At 43.8% G+C, this 17,032-nt stretch overlaps 1 protein-coding gene across 1 annotated transcript; it reads left to right on the top strand.

The window, feature by feature from the left end:
* Positions 1 to 5,556: 5,556 nt before the first annotated feature.
* On the top strand, positions 5,557 to 14,672 carry ENKD1 (enkurin domain containing 1). Its single transcript, XM_015817570.1, has 8 exons — positions 5,557 to 5,598; positions 9,804 to 9,994; positions 10,306 to 10,530; positions 10,692 to 10,864; positions 11,884 to 12,042; positions 12,535 to 12,704; positions 13,395 to 13,531; positions 14,085 to 14,672. The coding sequence occupies exons 2-8, from the start codon at positions 9,910 to 9,912 to the stop codon at positions 14,243 to 14,245; spliced, it is 1,110 nt and encodes a 369-aa protein (XP_015673056.1). The 5' UTR covers positions 5,557 to 5,598; positions 9,804 to 9,909; the 3' UTR covers positions 14,246 to 14,672.
* Positions 14,673 to 17,032: the final 2,360 nt, after the last annotated feature.

Below are 17,032 nucleotides of genomic sequence, written 5' to 3'. Positions count from 1 at the left end.
CATGGGAGAAGGTGTTTGAGAAAAATGTTCTTGGTTGTCCAAACGAGCACTATAACACTATTCTATCTTTTTGACGTCTGCCTATTCATTTCTTGAAAGAATATCACATACATTGTGGTATGCTGGTTGTGGAGCTGATTGCACTGTGTAAGTAACATTTGTTACTATTGAAGACCAACTAGAAAAACACACTATATCTATCTGTCTGTCTGTCTATCTGTCTGTCTGTCTGTCTATATCTACCTACCTATCTACCTACCTACCTACCTATCTATCTATCTTAACTATGTCTATCTGTCTATATTATATATCATCTATATCCTCTTTCCATATCTGTCTGTCTATATCTATCTATCTGTCTATCTATCTATCTATCTATCTATCTATCTATCTATCTATCTATCTATCTATCTATCTATCTATCATCTATCTATCTATCTATCTAAATATCTATCTATCATCTATCTATCTATCTATCTATCTATCTATCTATCTATCTATCTATCTATCTATCTATCTATCTATCTATCTATCTAAATATCTATCATCTGCCTATCTCTATTATCAATCTACGTATATCTCTTTCCAGACTGAGAGAAAGAGAAAAAAGAAGTATCTGTACCTGATAACAAACGGAGTTAATTAATTTTGGGGAGGGACTTCCATATTTACAAATGACCAAGGAAATAACATTCCTATTAACTATTTTGATCAGTAGTTATTTAACATTTATTGATTTAATCTCATTTATGTTTATTTTTCTCTGCTGGTCTTTCTGCAGTGGGACTCCTGGCAGAGCAACAATTAGTCAACTGCTCACACGGCTCAATTAAGAGCTACGCATCCATAAACTAAACGAATGCTATCTCCTCATTTTCAGACTCTTGAAATGCAGTACTTGCGTCAGAAAGTGATAACAGTGAAATACCGAATATCCCGGGTATTGCCAATCCCTCCCCCCCACCCGGCCCCGATTCCTGCTCGGATGGCTCTTCTATCCACTCACTCTCTGCAGTTGCAGATTCTGGAGGCAGAGAACTGCCCGGGGTGGCGGGAGGGACTGGGGTGATCTCTTGAGTTGACTTTCTTTTCTTAGCTTTCTTGGGCTGCTTCAGCACAAGGGATGTTTCAGCTTTGACCCCTTCAGCCTCCTCTGCCCTGGGAGACAGCTTCTTGAAGTCTGCATGCTGAAAAGTGAGCACCTCAGAATCAGTTCTGCGGGCAGAAAGAAGACAGGACAGGAGCAAGAGGGAAGGCCCGGTCCGGTCCCTCTCCCTTAACCCCTCTCCCATCTTGGAAACTCACATAACCCAATAAAATTATTGTTTGTTTGGCTGAATGGTTGGTCTCCCCCAAGGCTTTTTTCTTGCAAGCATCTTTACCGAGGGCAGAAGAAACAGTTAAAATGACGTCCCCCTCCAAGAAACAGGTCCGTATACAACTAGTCCCAAAACTCTTAGGACAGGCGTAGGCAACCTTGGCTCTTTTATGACTCGTGGACTTCAACTCCCAGAATTCCTGAGCCAGCCATGCTGAGGGGAAAGGGAGGGGTTTCCATGCCGAGCCATGCTGGCTCAGGAATTCTGGGAGCTGAAGTCCACGAGTCATAAAAGAGCCAAGGTTGCTTTACCCCTGTCATAGGACAAGAAGGCTTTCGGGTTTTACACGTAGTTCTCGACTTACAACAGTTCATTTCGTGACCGTTTCAACTCACGACAGCACTGAAAAAAGTGACTTTTTGACCGTTTTTCACCCAACCTTTGCAGCATCTCCATGGTCACGTGATCAGTCACTCCTCGTCCTTCTCTTCATTAAACTACTAGACAGACCCAATTCCAGCAACCGTTCCTTATATGTTTTAGCCTCCAGTCCCCTAATCATCTTTGTTGCTCTTCTCTGTACTCTTTCTAGAGTCTCAACATCTTTTTTACATCATGGTGACCAAAACTGGATGCAGTATTCCAAGTGTGGCCTTACCAAGGCCTTGTAAAATGGTATTAATACTTCACATGATCTTGATTCTATCCCTCTGTTAATGCAGCCTAGCACTGTGTTGGCCTTTTTGGCAGCTGCAGCACACGGCTGGTTCCTATTTTAAGTGATTGTCCACTAGGACTCCGAGGTCCCTCTCACAGTTACTACTATTGATCAAGCTACCCCCTATACCTTCTCAAAGCTTACTTGGTCGTCCTCGCCTTGAAACCAGAATTCGTTAGCCAAGCTTGCAAAACCGAAGCAGATTTTAGATTCTTGAGCTCGGGAAATAAGTCTTGGTGTAGCTGAACTTCTTCCTCATAGAGCTTGGCACGCAGGTTAATGCCCTTGCCATCTTCGTGCCACTGGGAAGAAGAAATACCATTATCATTCATCTTGGGGGGGGGGGCGTGGGGGGAAATGTAGAAGAGGAGAGGAGAGAAAGAAGTCTGAACATAATCTTCCCCGAAGACTGTGAAAGATGATTGAGGTGGAGCAAATTACTTTTTTTCAGGCCTGGGACATATTAAGCATTATTATATCAATTAAGTCAGGAAGTTTCTCCTTAGTTCTAGGTTGCTTCTCTCCTTGATTAGTTTCCATCCGTTGCTTCTTGTCCTGCCTTCAGGGGCTTTGGAGAATAGCCTGACTCCCTCTTCTTTGGGGCAGCCCCTGAGATACTGGAAGACTGCTATCATGTCCCCCCTCGTCCTTCTCTTCGTTAAACTAGACATACCCAATTCCAGCAACCGTTCCTTATATGTTTTAGCCTCCAGTCCCCTAGATGTATACTGGTAATTCCTGATCTTGGGGCAAGAGACATATTTTGGAGAAAAATAGTGTGTAACCTTCTAAAGTTGTAATCAATATTTCTAGTGTTGATTGGGGCGAAGCACATTCTTGCCTCCTGCTCATTCCTGCAGCAAGATATCCATTTGTTCCACCTTTCCAACATATGGATGTTTACAGTGTTTGTAAGACATACACCCTTCCGCTCTCTTTTCCTCATCTTTTACCTCCAGTGACTTGATGGTGGGATTTTCCAAGGCTGCAGCCAGCTGGGACGGAAAATGTGGGATGGTGGTCTTCCCTCCCAATTTCTTCTCATTCAGACTTCTGGCACAGGTTGCCATCATCTATCAGGCGGGAGGGGGAAAAAAAACCAGAAATGGTCCTGGCTGTTGTATGTATTTTGCTGGGCAAATAAAATAGCAGATTTACAGTTTATTTACAGTTAGAAATAGTGGTATTTCCTGCTGTCAGGGCACCACTGAACTGTGGAAAGAAATAGAGTTAAAGGGACTGGATTGATGCAAACGGTAACAAGTTAAATGATGTTTCAGAGTTGTACAGGATTTTTGGATTTCTTCACGCACAACTGGTTACTAAACTGTTTATAGGTAGTCGTCGACTTACAACAGTTCATTTAGTGACCGTTCAGTTACAATGGCACTGAAAAAAGTGACATGACCGTTTTTTAGAGTTACGACCTTTGCAGCATCCCCATGGTCACGTGATCAAAATTCAGATGCTACGCAACTGGTTCATATTTATGACCGTTGCAGTGTCCCAGGGTCATGTGATCATCTTTTGCGACCTTTCGACAAGCAAAGTCAGTGGGGTAGCTGGTTTCACTTGACAACTGGGTTAGTCACTTATGAACTTGCAGTGATTCACTTAACAACTGTGGCAAGAAAGGCCGTAAAATGGGGCAAAACTCACTTAACAAACATCTCACTTAACAATAAAATTTTTGAGGTCAATTGTGGTCGTAAGTCGAGGACTATCTGTATGTCTATGGAGATTCTCAATCCTCTAGGTCATGATTGTCCCAAAGGGGCTTTTCCAAAATGCAACTGGACTTTCTTGATTTTTTTTTCCGTTGAAAACGTTTTGCTTCTCATTTGAGAAGCTTCTTCAGTTCTCACCAGAAGAACTGAAGAAGCTTCTTGGATGAGAAGCAAAATGTTTTCAAAGAAAAAAACCAAGAAAGTCCAATTGCCTTTTGGAAAAAGCACCTGTGGGTAAATTGTTTGTGGTTACCAAAGAGCCAACTTAGAGCAGCCTTAAAGAAAAATGGCTCATAGAAGCTCTAGGTAAAAATTCTGATTATTATAGCACCCTCTCTAGCAACTGAACTTTAGCACAAAAAACAGATACTTTTGATGTACCAAAGACAGGTAAGTTTTCTGGTGTCCTTCTGTGTCCTTCTCAGTAACCAACAACTGTCCCCTCTGTAATTCAACTGCTCCCGCTGACTATTCCATTAAGCTTCTAATTTACCACTGGTTCATGAATTATGAGGATTTCAATAAATCCTGAAACCCCGAATGAGGATTTATTTTAAAAAATTAAGGAGGTTCTATTTCCCATTTTCACTGATGTACACTTGGAAGCTATGGGCCTCCGAGCATCGATTTGTTGTTATCATTCAAACTGAGGACTTCAAGTGATGCTGACAACTCAGAAACAGATAAATAGAGTTCTCACCACAGCTGTCTGGGACAGTTTGTCTAAAGCATTGGTGAGTTTCCACTGCTTTGTCCAGTAGTGATTGGTTAGTAGGCCTTGGAGATATCAGTCCGTCTTCTTTAGGACCAGTTGCTAAGCTACCAGGTCCACAGCATTCTGTTGCCACTCCATCAATGGCTGAGAATCTAGATCTTTTCTTCTCTGCTACGTCCTCCATTAGCTTCTTGGAGTGGTGACTTACCGTAATATGTTAGCTACAGAAAACGTGGCTGCCCTTCTCTCTTTCGACACACCACTGTAATTGTGCAAGATCAATAAGCATGGAAGGACGTTGAGCATTGGATGAATAATGAATAAGTGGGATGTTTTCAGTGGACCTTTTTCTTATTTACCAAAACCTCTGCCCAGTTCTTCCGAAGAAGGCATTGATGCTAGGAAAGGTGGAAGGAAGAGGAAGATAAACAGAGGATAAACAGCAGACAGGGGAATGGACTCAATTACGGTACAAATCTCTACACTTTTGGAAGACCAGAAAGACCTAGTTAGGGACAAATCTTCATGGAGGAAATTTATGTGGTCACTAATACGGTAGTCAACAACAACTACAAATTGAGGGCACGTAATCAATATTCTAGCAAACTAATGAGCACCAAAATGAAGAGGATAGATAGATAGATAGACAGACAGACAGACAGACAGACAGACGATAGATAGATAGATAGATAGATAGATAGATAGATAGATAGATAGATAGATAGATAGATAGATAGATAGATAGATAGATAGATAGAGGAAAGGGAAGGAAGGAAGGAAGGAAGGAAGGAAGGAAGGAAGGAAGGAAGGAAAGAAAGAAAGAAAGAAAGAAAGAAAGAAAGAAAGAAAGAAAGAAAGAAAGAAAGAAAGAAAGAAAGAAAAAGAACGCTGGCTGAGATATAGGGAAAAAAACCCAGCATACCTGGAAAGGCTCCATTTGGAACCGTTCTAAGCCAGTACGGTACAGAAAAAGAAAAACTACAATTCCCAGCAGCCTCCGGGGAGCGCTGTTGCTAAGAGACCGGAGGCGGGGAGTCCAACTGTCGGCAGCCGGATTTTTCTCGGCATCGCTGCACAGGAAGCGCCGCGCGGGGCTGCTGCAGAGGACGGGCTCCCAATGTGAGTGGGGGGCTTGATGGGGACGCGGGGGGGGGAGTGGGAGGGCACCTGGGGGAGCTTCTCCGGGAAGAGGGGGGGCTGTTGCTGGCATGCACCCAAAGTAGGGGGCGGTTCGCGTCCAAGGGGGGAAAATCGGGGTCCTTCGGGCTGGTGGGAGCTGGAAGCGTCATTCCTGGGCTTGGAAGGGGGGAGGGTGGCTATTGAGGGAGAGGGTTCGGTTGCTCGTGACACGTGGATTTTGCATTTCCCCCCGGAGCTGGCTTTGCAATTTCTTATTCACAACAACCCTGGGAGGTAGGACGGCAAGTGGGACAGGTCCCAGGACCCCCAGCGACCTGGGTGGGGGGGGGGCAATCTGAATCCGGGTTTAAAGATTGAGCTCTGCGTTGCAATGCTTGTACAAGTACCCAGAGTTATTGAGAGTTGAGTGGTAGACAAATTTAATAATGATTATTGTTGTTGTTACGCTTGTTATATTGTGTCGGGTGTTCAGTATTCCCCAGATGTTGTGGTTGTTCATTTTGAGTGGAAGGATCCTTCAGATGCCAGGATTAAATTAAATTAAATTCACTCAAGGGGCTGCCTTCATGCAACGTGCTGAACAATAAACTAAACTAACCATACCAGCTAGGTTTGCCTGAACCACAAACTAATCAACTATGGTCTCCTTGGATATTTGGACCAGGAGGTTCTGCAAAGCTCTGCTGCTAGCATGTGTTTTTTTTAAAATAACTGGAGTGTATTGTTTACCTTCGTTGATTCGGTCGTTGAAATTAGGATGTGCAACATAAAAATGCAAGATGCCATAAATTCTTCTGTTGAGTGATTCTGTTCTGAGGGGTCCTTGGTGCTTTCTGAGCCTTCTTGTTTATTTTGTTTTAAGCTTGCTTGTTTTCTTGCAGACGTTTCATTACCAAACTAGGTAACCACATCAGTGCTAGTAAGGAGTGCTGTTTGCTGTCAGTTTATGTGCTGGTGGCTTGCCCTGTCAGTATTGGTGAGGGTGGTCTTAGAGCAGCGGTTGTCAACCTATGGGTCGCGACCCCCTTTGGGGTCGATCGACCATTTCACGGGGGTCGCCAAGCAAGGCTGTCCGCCATTTTTCCCCTTTTCCGGTGGGTGCCTTACCTCCCTTGGGCTGGGCCAGCTGGTGGTTGGCCTGCTCCGTCTCTGCCGCTTGCCAGCTACGCCTCGGCCGGCGCAGGGGGCGGAACCACGCATGCGTAGCGCTCCCGGGCAGGGAAAGTCCTCGACTTATGACCGGTTTAGTCCTCGACTTACGACCGGTTTAGTCCTCGACTTACGACCGGTTGGGGGTCACGGCACTAAAAAGGTTGAGAACCACTGTCTTAGAGATTCTTTGTTTGGGCTGTTTGCTGTTGGCTTCTTTGGCAGTTTCTTGATTGGGGTATCCTTTACCTGATTTTTGGTCTGTTGTTATCCTTGGAGTTAATCTATGTTGATCTGAGTGCTGGTGCAGAAGTGCTTGTGTCTTTTTATTCCTTTGGGGGCTGGGTGATAGTCTCTTTTGTATAGTCTATAGATGTTGTTAATGTCTGTGTGTCTATTGATGGCTGATTTGTCAGAATGCCAACCTTTCCCATGGTGGGAATCGAGGCATCCTTCCACTTTTGCGCATAGAGCAGTCTTGCTGCCGCTGCCATATATAAAATCAGAGTTTCAAAAAAAAATTTCCCAGTTCTCTGCCATAAAGAAGAGGGAGTCAAACTATTCTCCAAAGCGCCTGAAGGCAGGACAAGAAGCAACAGATGGAAACTAACCAAAGAGAGAAGCAATCTAGAACTAAGGAGAAACTTCCTGACAGTTAGAACAATTAACCAGTGGAACAACCTGCCTCCAGAAGCGGTGAATGCTCCAACACTGGAGGTTTTTAAGAAGAAACTGGACAGCCATTTGTCTGAAATGGTGTAGGGTTTCCTGCCTGAGCAGGGGGTTGGACTAGATGACCTCCAAGGTCCCTTCCAACTTTACTATTATTATTATTATTATTTTCTTTCCATTAGGCCCAGAAGGAAAGTTTCTGGTTTAATCTTTATGTTCACTTTAAGAAGTTTCTCCATTAATATATGAATCCTACTCCAATATTTATTTGCAAGGTAAGAACTCCTGTTACAACCATCTTCCTGCTCAATCCTTAGAGGAGTTTTCTTACACCAGCGTAAAGTTTGCCTTCTCAGCAGTTTTCCCAGGTTGGAACTACCTGCCCTTGGCTAGCCCTCCAAACATCCATTACAAAAGGACCTCTTTCCTTCCTTTTTAGATCCTTGCAGTCCCGTGATTTCAAGCCAAACAGCCTTCCAACTGTATGTTTGTACAGCACTTGGCTCTTGACAGCCGTTTACCCTCCACGCTGACAGAATAAACATCTCTATGCTGGGTCTGGAAGGAGGCCAAGAATTAATCTTTCTCCTCCTCCTCCTCTTCTTCCTCCTGGTGAGGGAAAAGCATTTGGCTGCTAATGCTGAGACAGGCCCGATATTGTGCCAGCCAGCTATTGTCTTTATGCAAAATCAGGGATCATCCCTTGCATTTTGCTTCTCCTACAGGAAGGCACGCACAGAAGATATTTAAAATTTGCTTTTAGGATGTTTCAAAGGAAGTTCAGAGACAGATGGCTGTGGTTTTGCTCACTGCCTTTATGCCTGCCTAACTGCACGGGCAGCTTTCTGCTATCTGCAGATATCTGATATCTTTGATGAGTGTATCTTATTGACATTTAATAATAATAATAATAATAATAATAATAATAATAATAATTATTATTATTATTATTATTATTATTATTATTATTATTATTATTATTAATAATAAAGATGGAAGGGACCTTGGAGGTCATCTGGTCCAACCCCCTGCTCAGGCAGGAAACCCTATACCATTTCGGACAAATGGCTGTCCAGTCTCTTCTTAAAAACTTCCAGTGTTGGAGCATTCACCGCTTCTGGAGGCAGGTTGTTCCACTGGTTAATTGTTCTAACTGTCAAACAATTTCTCCTTAGTTCTAGGTTGCTTCTCTCTTTGGTTAGTTTCCATCCGTTGCTTCTTGTCTTTGCCTTTGGGTGCTTTGGAGAATAGCTTGACTCCCTCTTCTTTGGGGCAGCCCCTGAGATACTGGAAGACTGCTATCATGTCCCCCCTCGTCCTTCTCTTCATTAAACTAGACATACCCAATTCCAGCAGCCATTCCTTATATGCTTTAGCCTCTAGTCCTGCTCAGTGGAGACATATTGCCAAGGTTTGGACGTCCCTCTGCTATGTCGGCTCACAAGAGGTCATTGACACAGATAGTTTTAGGAATTTCCTAGCTTTAAGGAATGGTGCCTGGGTAGTTATCAGGACTAGAGCCTGTGGATATTGGATTGAGCTGCATCTGGAGGACCACAGGTGTCTCATCCCTAGCAAAAGGGGAGAAGATGGATAGAAGCAGGAAAGGTCTCTCTCTAATCAATGGGGTCTCCAGCTATTCAGAGCATTAGGGACCAAACCCAGCAGACTCAACGTCAACAAAACATTGTGATCCCAACAGGTTAACAACGACAATAGTATATAGGTAATCCTCAACTTACGACCACGATGGAGCCCGGAATTTCTGTTGCTAAGTGTGAGACATTTGTTAAGTGAGTTTTGCCCCATTTTACGACTTTTCTGGCCACATTTGTGAAGCGAATCATTGCAGTTGTTAAATTAGTAACTCGGTGGTTAAGTGAATCTGGCTTCCTCATTGACATCGCTTGTCAGAAAGTTGTAAAAAGGGATCCCATGACACCCCCCCCAGGACGCTGCAACCGTCATAAATGTGAGTCAGTTGTCAAGCATCCGAATGTAAATCACGTGACCCTGGGGATGTGCAATGGTCATAAGTGTGAAAAATGGTCATAAGTCACTTTTTTCATTGCTGTTGTAACTTTGAACGGTGACTAAGTGAACTCTTGTGAGTTGAGGACTGCCTGTAGCAGTGGTCTTCTAAAGCAACTGTAATTCCGACAAGTTGATAAGTAATTCTGTCTATCTGCCGCAGTAGCTATTCTGGGCATGATTGAAGACACATAATGTACGATGAATACAGTAGAAGGGAAGAGAAATACATCTAGTTTGTGCCTGACATTTTCACTCCTTAATGACACAGTGGTTGATGATTGCATATTTTTTCTTCTAAACTTCTTCCTTCCCACTCCCTCTCCTTCCAGATACTTTATCCATGGTTCCTTAGCAAACTCGGTTCTTGTTTGCAACAGGTCCCCCCAAAGATGAGATTTTGCCATTCCTGGTCAGAATCTATGAAGCAAGGTTGAGATGTCGGAAGGTCCCTCCAGGATCACAGGTCCCATTCCTCCAGATCCTACCCTATGTCCGGATTATTACAGACGCCCACTGTCAGGTCAGTATCTGCTTGTGTCTGTTCACCAGGCTGGACAACAAACATGTCCTCCATCTGCATCCTACACCCACGACGAAATGGAGAGAGATTCTCCAATGGTTTCTCCAAAAGGATAACTTTCAAACTGCTGAACTTCCATAAAACCCAATCTGGGTAAACATCTGTATGGCCATCTTTACCGTGCAATTGATTTCTCTTTCCTGCTCCCTGCCTCTGGCTCGCTGTCCTTGAGGAACTGGAGAGTTTTCTGCAACCAAAGCTCCACTGTTTCTTTTTTTAAGCGAGTGATTTTTTTTCTTTTCTCTCTTTAGCACGAGGAAGGCTAGAAGGGAACTCTCTGAAATTGGATTTGCTTCCTGGCCCCATCCCTCCAGAGTTCAGCCTCTACCCTGGGTGCTACAGTGCTCGCTGTCCCCAACCTCCTCCACGAATTAAGCCCAACGCCAGGGACATCTTGGAGAAGGGGCAAAACGGCACCGTAGGAGTTCTCCTGAAGCTAGATGAGATCTCCTTCTTTGAGGAACTGAGGCCCAAACGTAAGTGGAGCAGCTGCCTGTGGGTAGCCAAATCCCACAGAGGTTGGTAGAGTTTTGTCTAGCTCCTTAGACCTGTTCTACCTTCTGCTCCGTGGCGCAGTTTTGGCCAGGGTGTCTTCAGTGGACCTCCCAAGAAGCCTTCTTTTTCCTTTCGGGTGCAGGCAGGGACCACAAAGACCACGAGAAGGAGAATCTGAGGCGAATGAGAGAGATCCAGAGGAAGTGCCGAGAGAAAGAACAAGCTCGGCAGCTGAGTCAACCCAAGCCCGTGAAAGCCCTGTGGAAGTCCCAGAAGTATGAAAACGTGGAATCCAAAGTCAAGGCAAAATTGCAGGTATTATTACCAAGGCCGTTCCTTACTTCCCTTAATTAATGCAGTAGAGCAGGGGGTCTTCAAACTTGGCCCTTTTATGACTTGTGGACTTCAACTCCCAGAATTCCTCAGCCAGCAGAGGGATTCTGGGAGTTGAAGTCCACAAGTCATAAAAGGGCCATGTTTGAAGACCTCTGCAGTAGAGAAACAGTCTGGCATATCAGTTAAAGTAGTGTTTCTCCACCAGAGCAAGCATTCCAGATATGGGCCCTTTAACTCCCAGAATTCTTGGCAATAGAATTGGTTGTTTGGGTTAAGAATTTTGCAACTGTGGGGTCTTTGGTGCTCTCTGAGCTTGGGTGTTTCCTTGCGGACGTTTCATTATCCAACTAGGTAACGGCATCAGTGCTAGAAGAAAGTGGGATTTGCTCTCAATTTATATTCTAGTCAGTGGTTTGGTAGTTTCTTGGTTAGGTTTGCTGTTAGCTTGTTTGCCTAACTTGGTAGTTTCTCGATTGTAGTATTGTTTACCCCTTGATGCTTGATCTAGTATTAATCTGGAACTTTTTCTGATCATGCAGTGCTTCCCCCCCCCCCCTCTTTTTAAAAAACACATATATATTATGTTGTATCCATGGGAATAAAATACAAAACAGAAACAGAAAAAAAACCCTACGCCCAACAGTAATAACAACAACAAAAAAAGAATATGTACAAATAAGGAATAAAAGAGAAAGAAAATGACTCAAACAATCAAATAAGTCCACCCTCAAACATAGAAAAAAAAATCTACCCTGGCTGGGTACTAAAAATAAAAAAACAAAAAAAAAACGGATAAATTCTTCTTCCCTTACGAAATGGGTCCGCAGATAGTTTTTTCTTTCTTTCACTTTTATATATATTAAATGTAGGGTCGATTCGATTATTGGATAGAGATTTGCTCATCTGAGATATATTTTTCTGGTTAGATAAGGATATGCAGTATTTTTCCCCCTGTCTTTTTTTCAAGTAGCTGTTCCTTCTCTTTGTGGGTTTCGCAGGAGAGTCCCAGCTCCCCGCATCCCGACGCTCAGAACTACTTGAGAGCGTATTCTCGCTGTGGCACAGGAATCCGTCCACGCCGGTCGCCCTCTCCAAACCCTTCCCGGTTGGGTGAAATGGATACAGTAGCTGCCCCAGCTCAGAACGGGGATGGCAAGGTGTGTGTGTAATAATAATAATAATAATAATAATAATAATAATAATAATAATAATAATAATAATAATAATAATAAAGTTGGAAGGGACCTTGGAGGTCATCTAGTCCAACCCCCTGCTCAGGCAGGAAACCCTGTACCAGGGGTAGGCAACCTTGGCTCTTTTATGACTCGTGGACTTCAACTCCCAGAATTCCTGAGTCAGCATGGGGAACTATGGCCCCTTCATGACTCGTGGACTTCAACTCCCAGAATTCCTGAGCCAGCATGACTCAGCTTGGAAACCTCTCCCTTTCCCCTCAGCATGGCTGGCTCAGGAATTCTGGGAGTTGAAGTCCACGAGTCATGAAAGAACCAAGGTTGCCTACCCCTGCCCTATACCATTTCAGACAAACAGCTGTCCAGTCTCTTCTTAAAAACCTCCAGTGTTGGAGCATTCACCGCTTCTGGAGGCAGGTTGTTCCACTGAATATGAATATATATATTCCATTCCAGGTCCCAGAGAATAGCAGTAACGTGGATTTTGTCAGCCACAATGCCCAAAATGCGAAACGCGCCTCGTTACAACGCTCACGCTCCCTGCAGTCCATCAACAAAGTCCTGGAGCAGAAGCAGAAAGATCTGGAAGAGTACAACACGAAGCAGAAAGGCCACGTGCCCCGCTAGTAAGTTCTCTGGGCTGGCTGAGGTGATATGGGCTGCAGGCCAGCCTGTCTAGAGGGTGGCAGGTTGGGAACGGCTGTGCTGTCCTTTGGCAGAGGGCAAGGAGCTGCCTTCAGAAGCCACTCGTCTCCGGTACTTCAACGGCTCAGAGCTTGTCAAATTCAGCTTTGGAACCATAAGGTCTGGAAACATGTATTGACAAACCAAAGGAAGGTGAGATTCTTCTGGTTTTACAGTCTGTTTTGCTGTCAGTACTTTTGGATCCAGTTTCAAAAAGGTGCTTCAGAACAGACCAAACATTTTCTTGTAGCTATCGCCTCCTCTGAGTTCCATTGCTAAAAGGCTGGATTGGTGACCATGCCAAAAAGAGAGCATTTTGGCTCTTGATTTATTTTTTTTGTAAGAAACTGGACCTGGAAAAGGCCTTCCTTCCTTCCTTCCTTCCTTCCTTCCCTCTCTCCCTCCCTCTTTCCCTCTCTCTCTTCCTTCACTCCACTCTTCTATCTTCCTTCCTTCCTTCCTTCCTTCCTCCCTCCCTCCCTCTCTTCCTTCACTCCACTCTTCTATCTCCCTTCCTTCCTTCCTTCCTTCCTCCTTCCCTCCCTTCCTTCCTCCCTTCCTCCCTGTCCTGTCCTCTCCTGTCCTGTCTCCACTTTTCCATTCTTTTGAGTTCCTCTTTCTGCTCTATGTAGCCTGATTGAGCGGAAGGACCACTGGCGCAAAGAAGCTGAGGAACGCCTGCGTAACACACCTGATCCTGACACCCCACCTGGGCACGCCATGATGCCGGAGAACCAGCGCCTGGAAACCCTCAAGAATCTCAAAGAGAGTAAGAAGGGTGGAGGTGAAACCCTCTGAAACTGCTTCTTATAGACTTCATACACACACACACACAATCAGGATAAGGAAAGAGCTAAGGGTTATGCTAAGGTTAGGCTCAGGTTTCAGGTGTTCCATTTTCCTCTTCCTTGCTTTCTTGCCCTATTGAGTTTTTAATCTCTTGGGATTTAAATAGAGGGTGGGTTTACTCTAAGATTTAAGGAACATGTTCGCAGCAAACCAGATTTTTCAGAATCCTGATGCACATGCAACCCAGGATGGTCATCACGCATTGTGCTGAGCCGCGATTCATGTAATCGCGCCTCATTGAATACCCCATATCACTGGCTAGTTGTATACAGTATAACAGAGCAAACCATAAAAACCTGGCTCAGAAATCCAAACGGCTGAGTTCACACAACCAAGTACACTAAAACCAAATAAACCACATTATGGCTTGGGGCGGCACGTTTATGGGTCAACTGGAGTCACTGAAGAAGGCAGGCCGTTAGAATTGCCCACTGATGGTGCTCCTTCCTCCCCCCTCCATCTCTTTTCTGTAGGCCAAGATAAGCTCTTGAAGGAGTTCCTGTTGCTTCCGGTGCGAGTCGATACTTTGAGTGTTCAAACCCGTCGGGTTTCTTTAGAGAAGAAGCTGTCACAGATCGAAGAGGCTCTCAAGATCTTCTCCAGACCCAAAGTCTTCATCAAGTTGGACTCCTAAGCACAGAGGCCACCTTGTCTTTGGCCTCTCCAGCCTTTTGCACTCAAGTCGCAGGTGGCTTTGCTTCCTCACACGGTAGTTCCCGCAATGTAGGTTTGACTTGTTGCGTTGTCCGTTGTTCTCGCCGCAAGTCCTGATTCTTTTCAGCACAAAGAAGCAAATCTGTGTTTCTTGGTCAGGCACACAGGAAACCCCTGCAGGTAGTAACAGTCCAGACTTGGGATGATGAAAGCTGGAACCCAAGAACTTTTGGTGGGCCGAGAAAGAGCCGTTTCCCAAATAAACCTTCTCAAGAATGTCTTATTTTTCAGGCAAAAAGGTGGGAAGATGGTTTTCTTAAAAGAGGAAAAAGTACACCTTCTCAGCAGCTTTGCAAGCTTAGAGGAGCGTGTGCATTTTTAACTTAGACGATTGGACAGTTTAAAACAAAATAAAGCACATTTTGTAAGCAAGCTTGTGAGTTGGAAGTTGTGAGGGCCTTCCTAAGTCATTCTAAAGGATTCTTCAATGTTGATAGCATCGGTCTTTTTTTTTGTTTTGTTTTTTTGTTTTTTTAAAGCATCAAACAATTCCCTTGAATCTGAATAATGGTCCTGCAAATCTCAATTAGGGCGATTTTTTTTCTCCTTTAATAGAACTTTCCAAAGAAAAACCTTCATGTGCAACTTGAAGGAGAACTGGCGGAAGGAAGTTGCAGGATTCCTCAACCTCTTGTCAAATTTAATATCTGAGCTTTGTTGATCTGGTTTGTGCTGCCATCTGCTGATGGACCCCATAAATGTTGGAAGAAGGTTCACTGCAAACCAAGGACCTAAAACAAGCCAAGTGTTTACTCTGAGGTTAGGGCCCTTCGCAAGTCTGGCATGACTTAAGTTAACTGTTACTCATCGCAGTGGGGAATGCGGCAATAGTTGTGTGAGGATCCATTGTAAGTTACTTTTTTCAGTGCCCTGACTTTGGTTGCAAGTTGAGAACTATTTGTAAGAGATGCTGTCCTATTCCATCTTGATCTCTTTGCCATTCTCAGCAAAAGGTTAACTTTACCCCTACCTGTATATTGCTAAGACTTCAGAAGAGTCATCAAAACAGCACAGAGTTCCCTGTCTCTACAGATCAAAGAGGTGCAACTTGCAGCCCCAAACCAAAAGCCTGGGACACAACCCCCACCGTCTTTGCAGACACCGCCATTGAGTTGTAGTGCACTTGGGCCCATCAGCAGAATAAAAGAACTTCGGTCTTCCAAGGGGGGGGGGGGTCAGAACGATTTAAGGTTTCAGGCGATGGATTTTTTTTTTTCTTGGGCAGCTGAAAACCAACGGTCAGTAAGCTTGGTACTAAACGAGACATTTATATGGAATGCTAATTTGTAAACATTTTAAATAACATTCATTGACTGTTATATCCTGGCTGCTAAATAGTTTTTCTTTCTGGAGCACTGCTGGGTGGCACGAATAATGAAAATGCTGGGGATAATTGATAGTTTAGATAGACAGACAGACAGACAGACAGACAGACAGACAGGATGGATAGATAGGATAGATAGATAAGACAGACAGATAGATAGATAGATAGATAGATAGATAGATAGATAGATAGATAGATAGATAGATAGATAGATAGATAGATAGATAGATAGATAGATTATCTATCTATCTATCTATCTATCTATCTATCTAGATAGATAGATAGATAGATAGATAGATAGATAGATAGATAGATAGATAGATAGATAGATAGATGATAGATAGATAGATAGATAGATAGATAGATAGATAGATAGATAGATAGATAGATAGGACGGACGGACAGACATAGACACACTTCAGATAGGTCTGAATGACTCAGAAGACCAGGTACCTAAAACCTACAGGTTGCGTCTCTTTTTCTGGTTGAGCTTTAAAGTGAACAAGAATAATCTGGGTCTTTGTAATTTAAAAAGTCAATGAAGTTTCCACCTGTTATTCGAGGACTGTTAGCCTGGCTGTAGGAGAGAAGCAGCCATGATTTGCTGCGATCAATAGTTTTGGCTTAAAAGAATCAGTTATGTCTCTCCTTCAGGTTTTTTTCTCCCCTTTCATTCTCTTTTGTTTGGCTGAAGGAGATTTAAGTTAAATGTGTAGCCCCCATTTCTTAATCACTAATGAAAAGACAGTAGAGGGATATTTAGCAGGATACGGTGACTTTAACCTCCCAAAGACTCCTGTGTACATCAAGAACACAAGGTGGACATCAGGATCTGTCGCCTTAATGAGAAATGAGATAATTTGCAAACCTGCTGCCTTCCAGACAGACAGAACCACAATTCTATACAGGTAGTCCTCAACCTATGACCACAATTTAAGCCCAAAATTTCTGTTGCTAAGTGAAAGTTTTATTAAGTGAGTTTTGCCCCCATTTTACCACTTTTCTTGCCACAATTGTTAAGAGAACCACTGCAGTTGTTAATTTAATAATATGACTGTTAAGTGAATCTGACTTCCCCACTGACTTTACTTGTCAGAAGGTCGCAAAAGAGGGTTACGTGACCCCTGGACACTGCAACCGTCATAATTGTGAACCAGTTACCAAGCGTCTGAATTTGGATTACGTGACCACGGGACTGCTGCAAGTGCTGTCAGAGTGAAAAATGGTCGTATGTCCCTTTTTTCCCAGGGCTGTCGTAACTTGGAACGGTCCTTAAATGAGCTGTTGTAAGTCGAGGACAACCTGTAGTCAGGCAGGTGGCTGACCTACAAGGTCAGTCTTTAAAGTGCTTGAAGGTTCCCTGTTTACTGCAGACCACAATGG

Source organism: Protobothrops mucrosquamatus, unplaced genomic scaffold, assembly GCF_001527695.2.
Source record: "Protobothrops mucrosquamatus isolate PMUCROS unplaced genomic scaffold, P.Mucros_1.0 scaffold605, whole genome shotgun sequence".
Classification (NCBI taxonomy): domain Eukaryota; kingdom Metazoa; phylum Chordata; class Lepidosauria; order Squamata; family Viperidae; genus Protobothrops; species Protobothrops mucrosquamatus.
This window is presented reverse-complemented; position numbering and strand designations above follow the sequence as displayed.

Coding starts and splice junctions, on each gene's coding strand:
- ENKD1 (XM_015817570.1), top strand. CDS start 9,910: ATGTCGGAAGGTCCCTCCAGGATCACAGGTCCCATTCCTCCAGATCCT. Junction 12,043..12,534: donor CTCAGAACGGGGATGGCAAG/GTGTGTGTGTAA, acceptor ATTCCATTCCAG/GTCCCAGAGAATAGCAGTAA. Junction 13,532..14,084: donor CCTCAAGAATCTCAAAGAGA/GTAAGAAGGGTG, acceptor TCTTTTCTGTAG/GCCAAGATAAGCTCTTGAAG.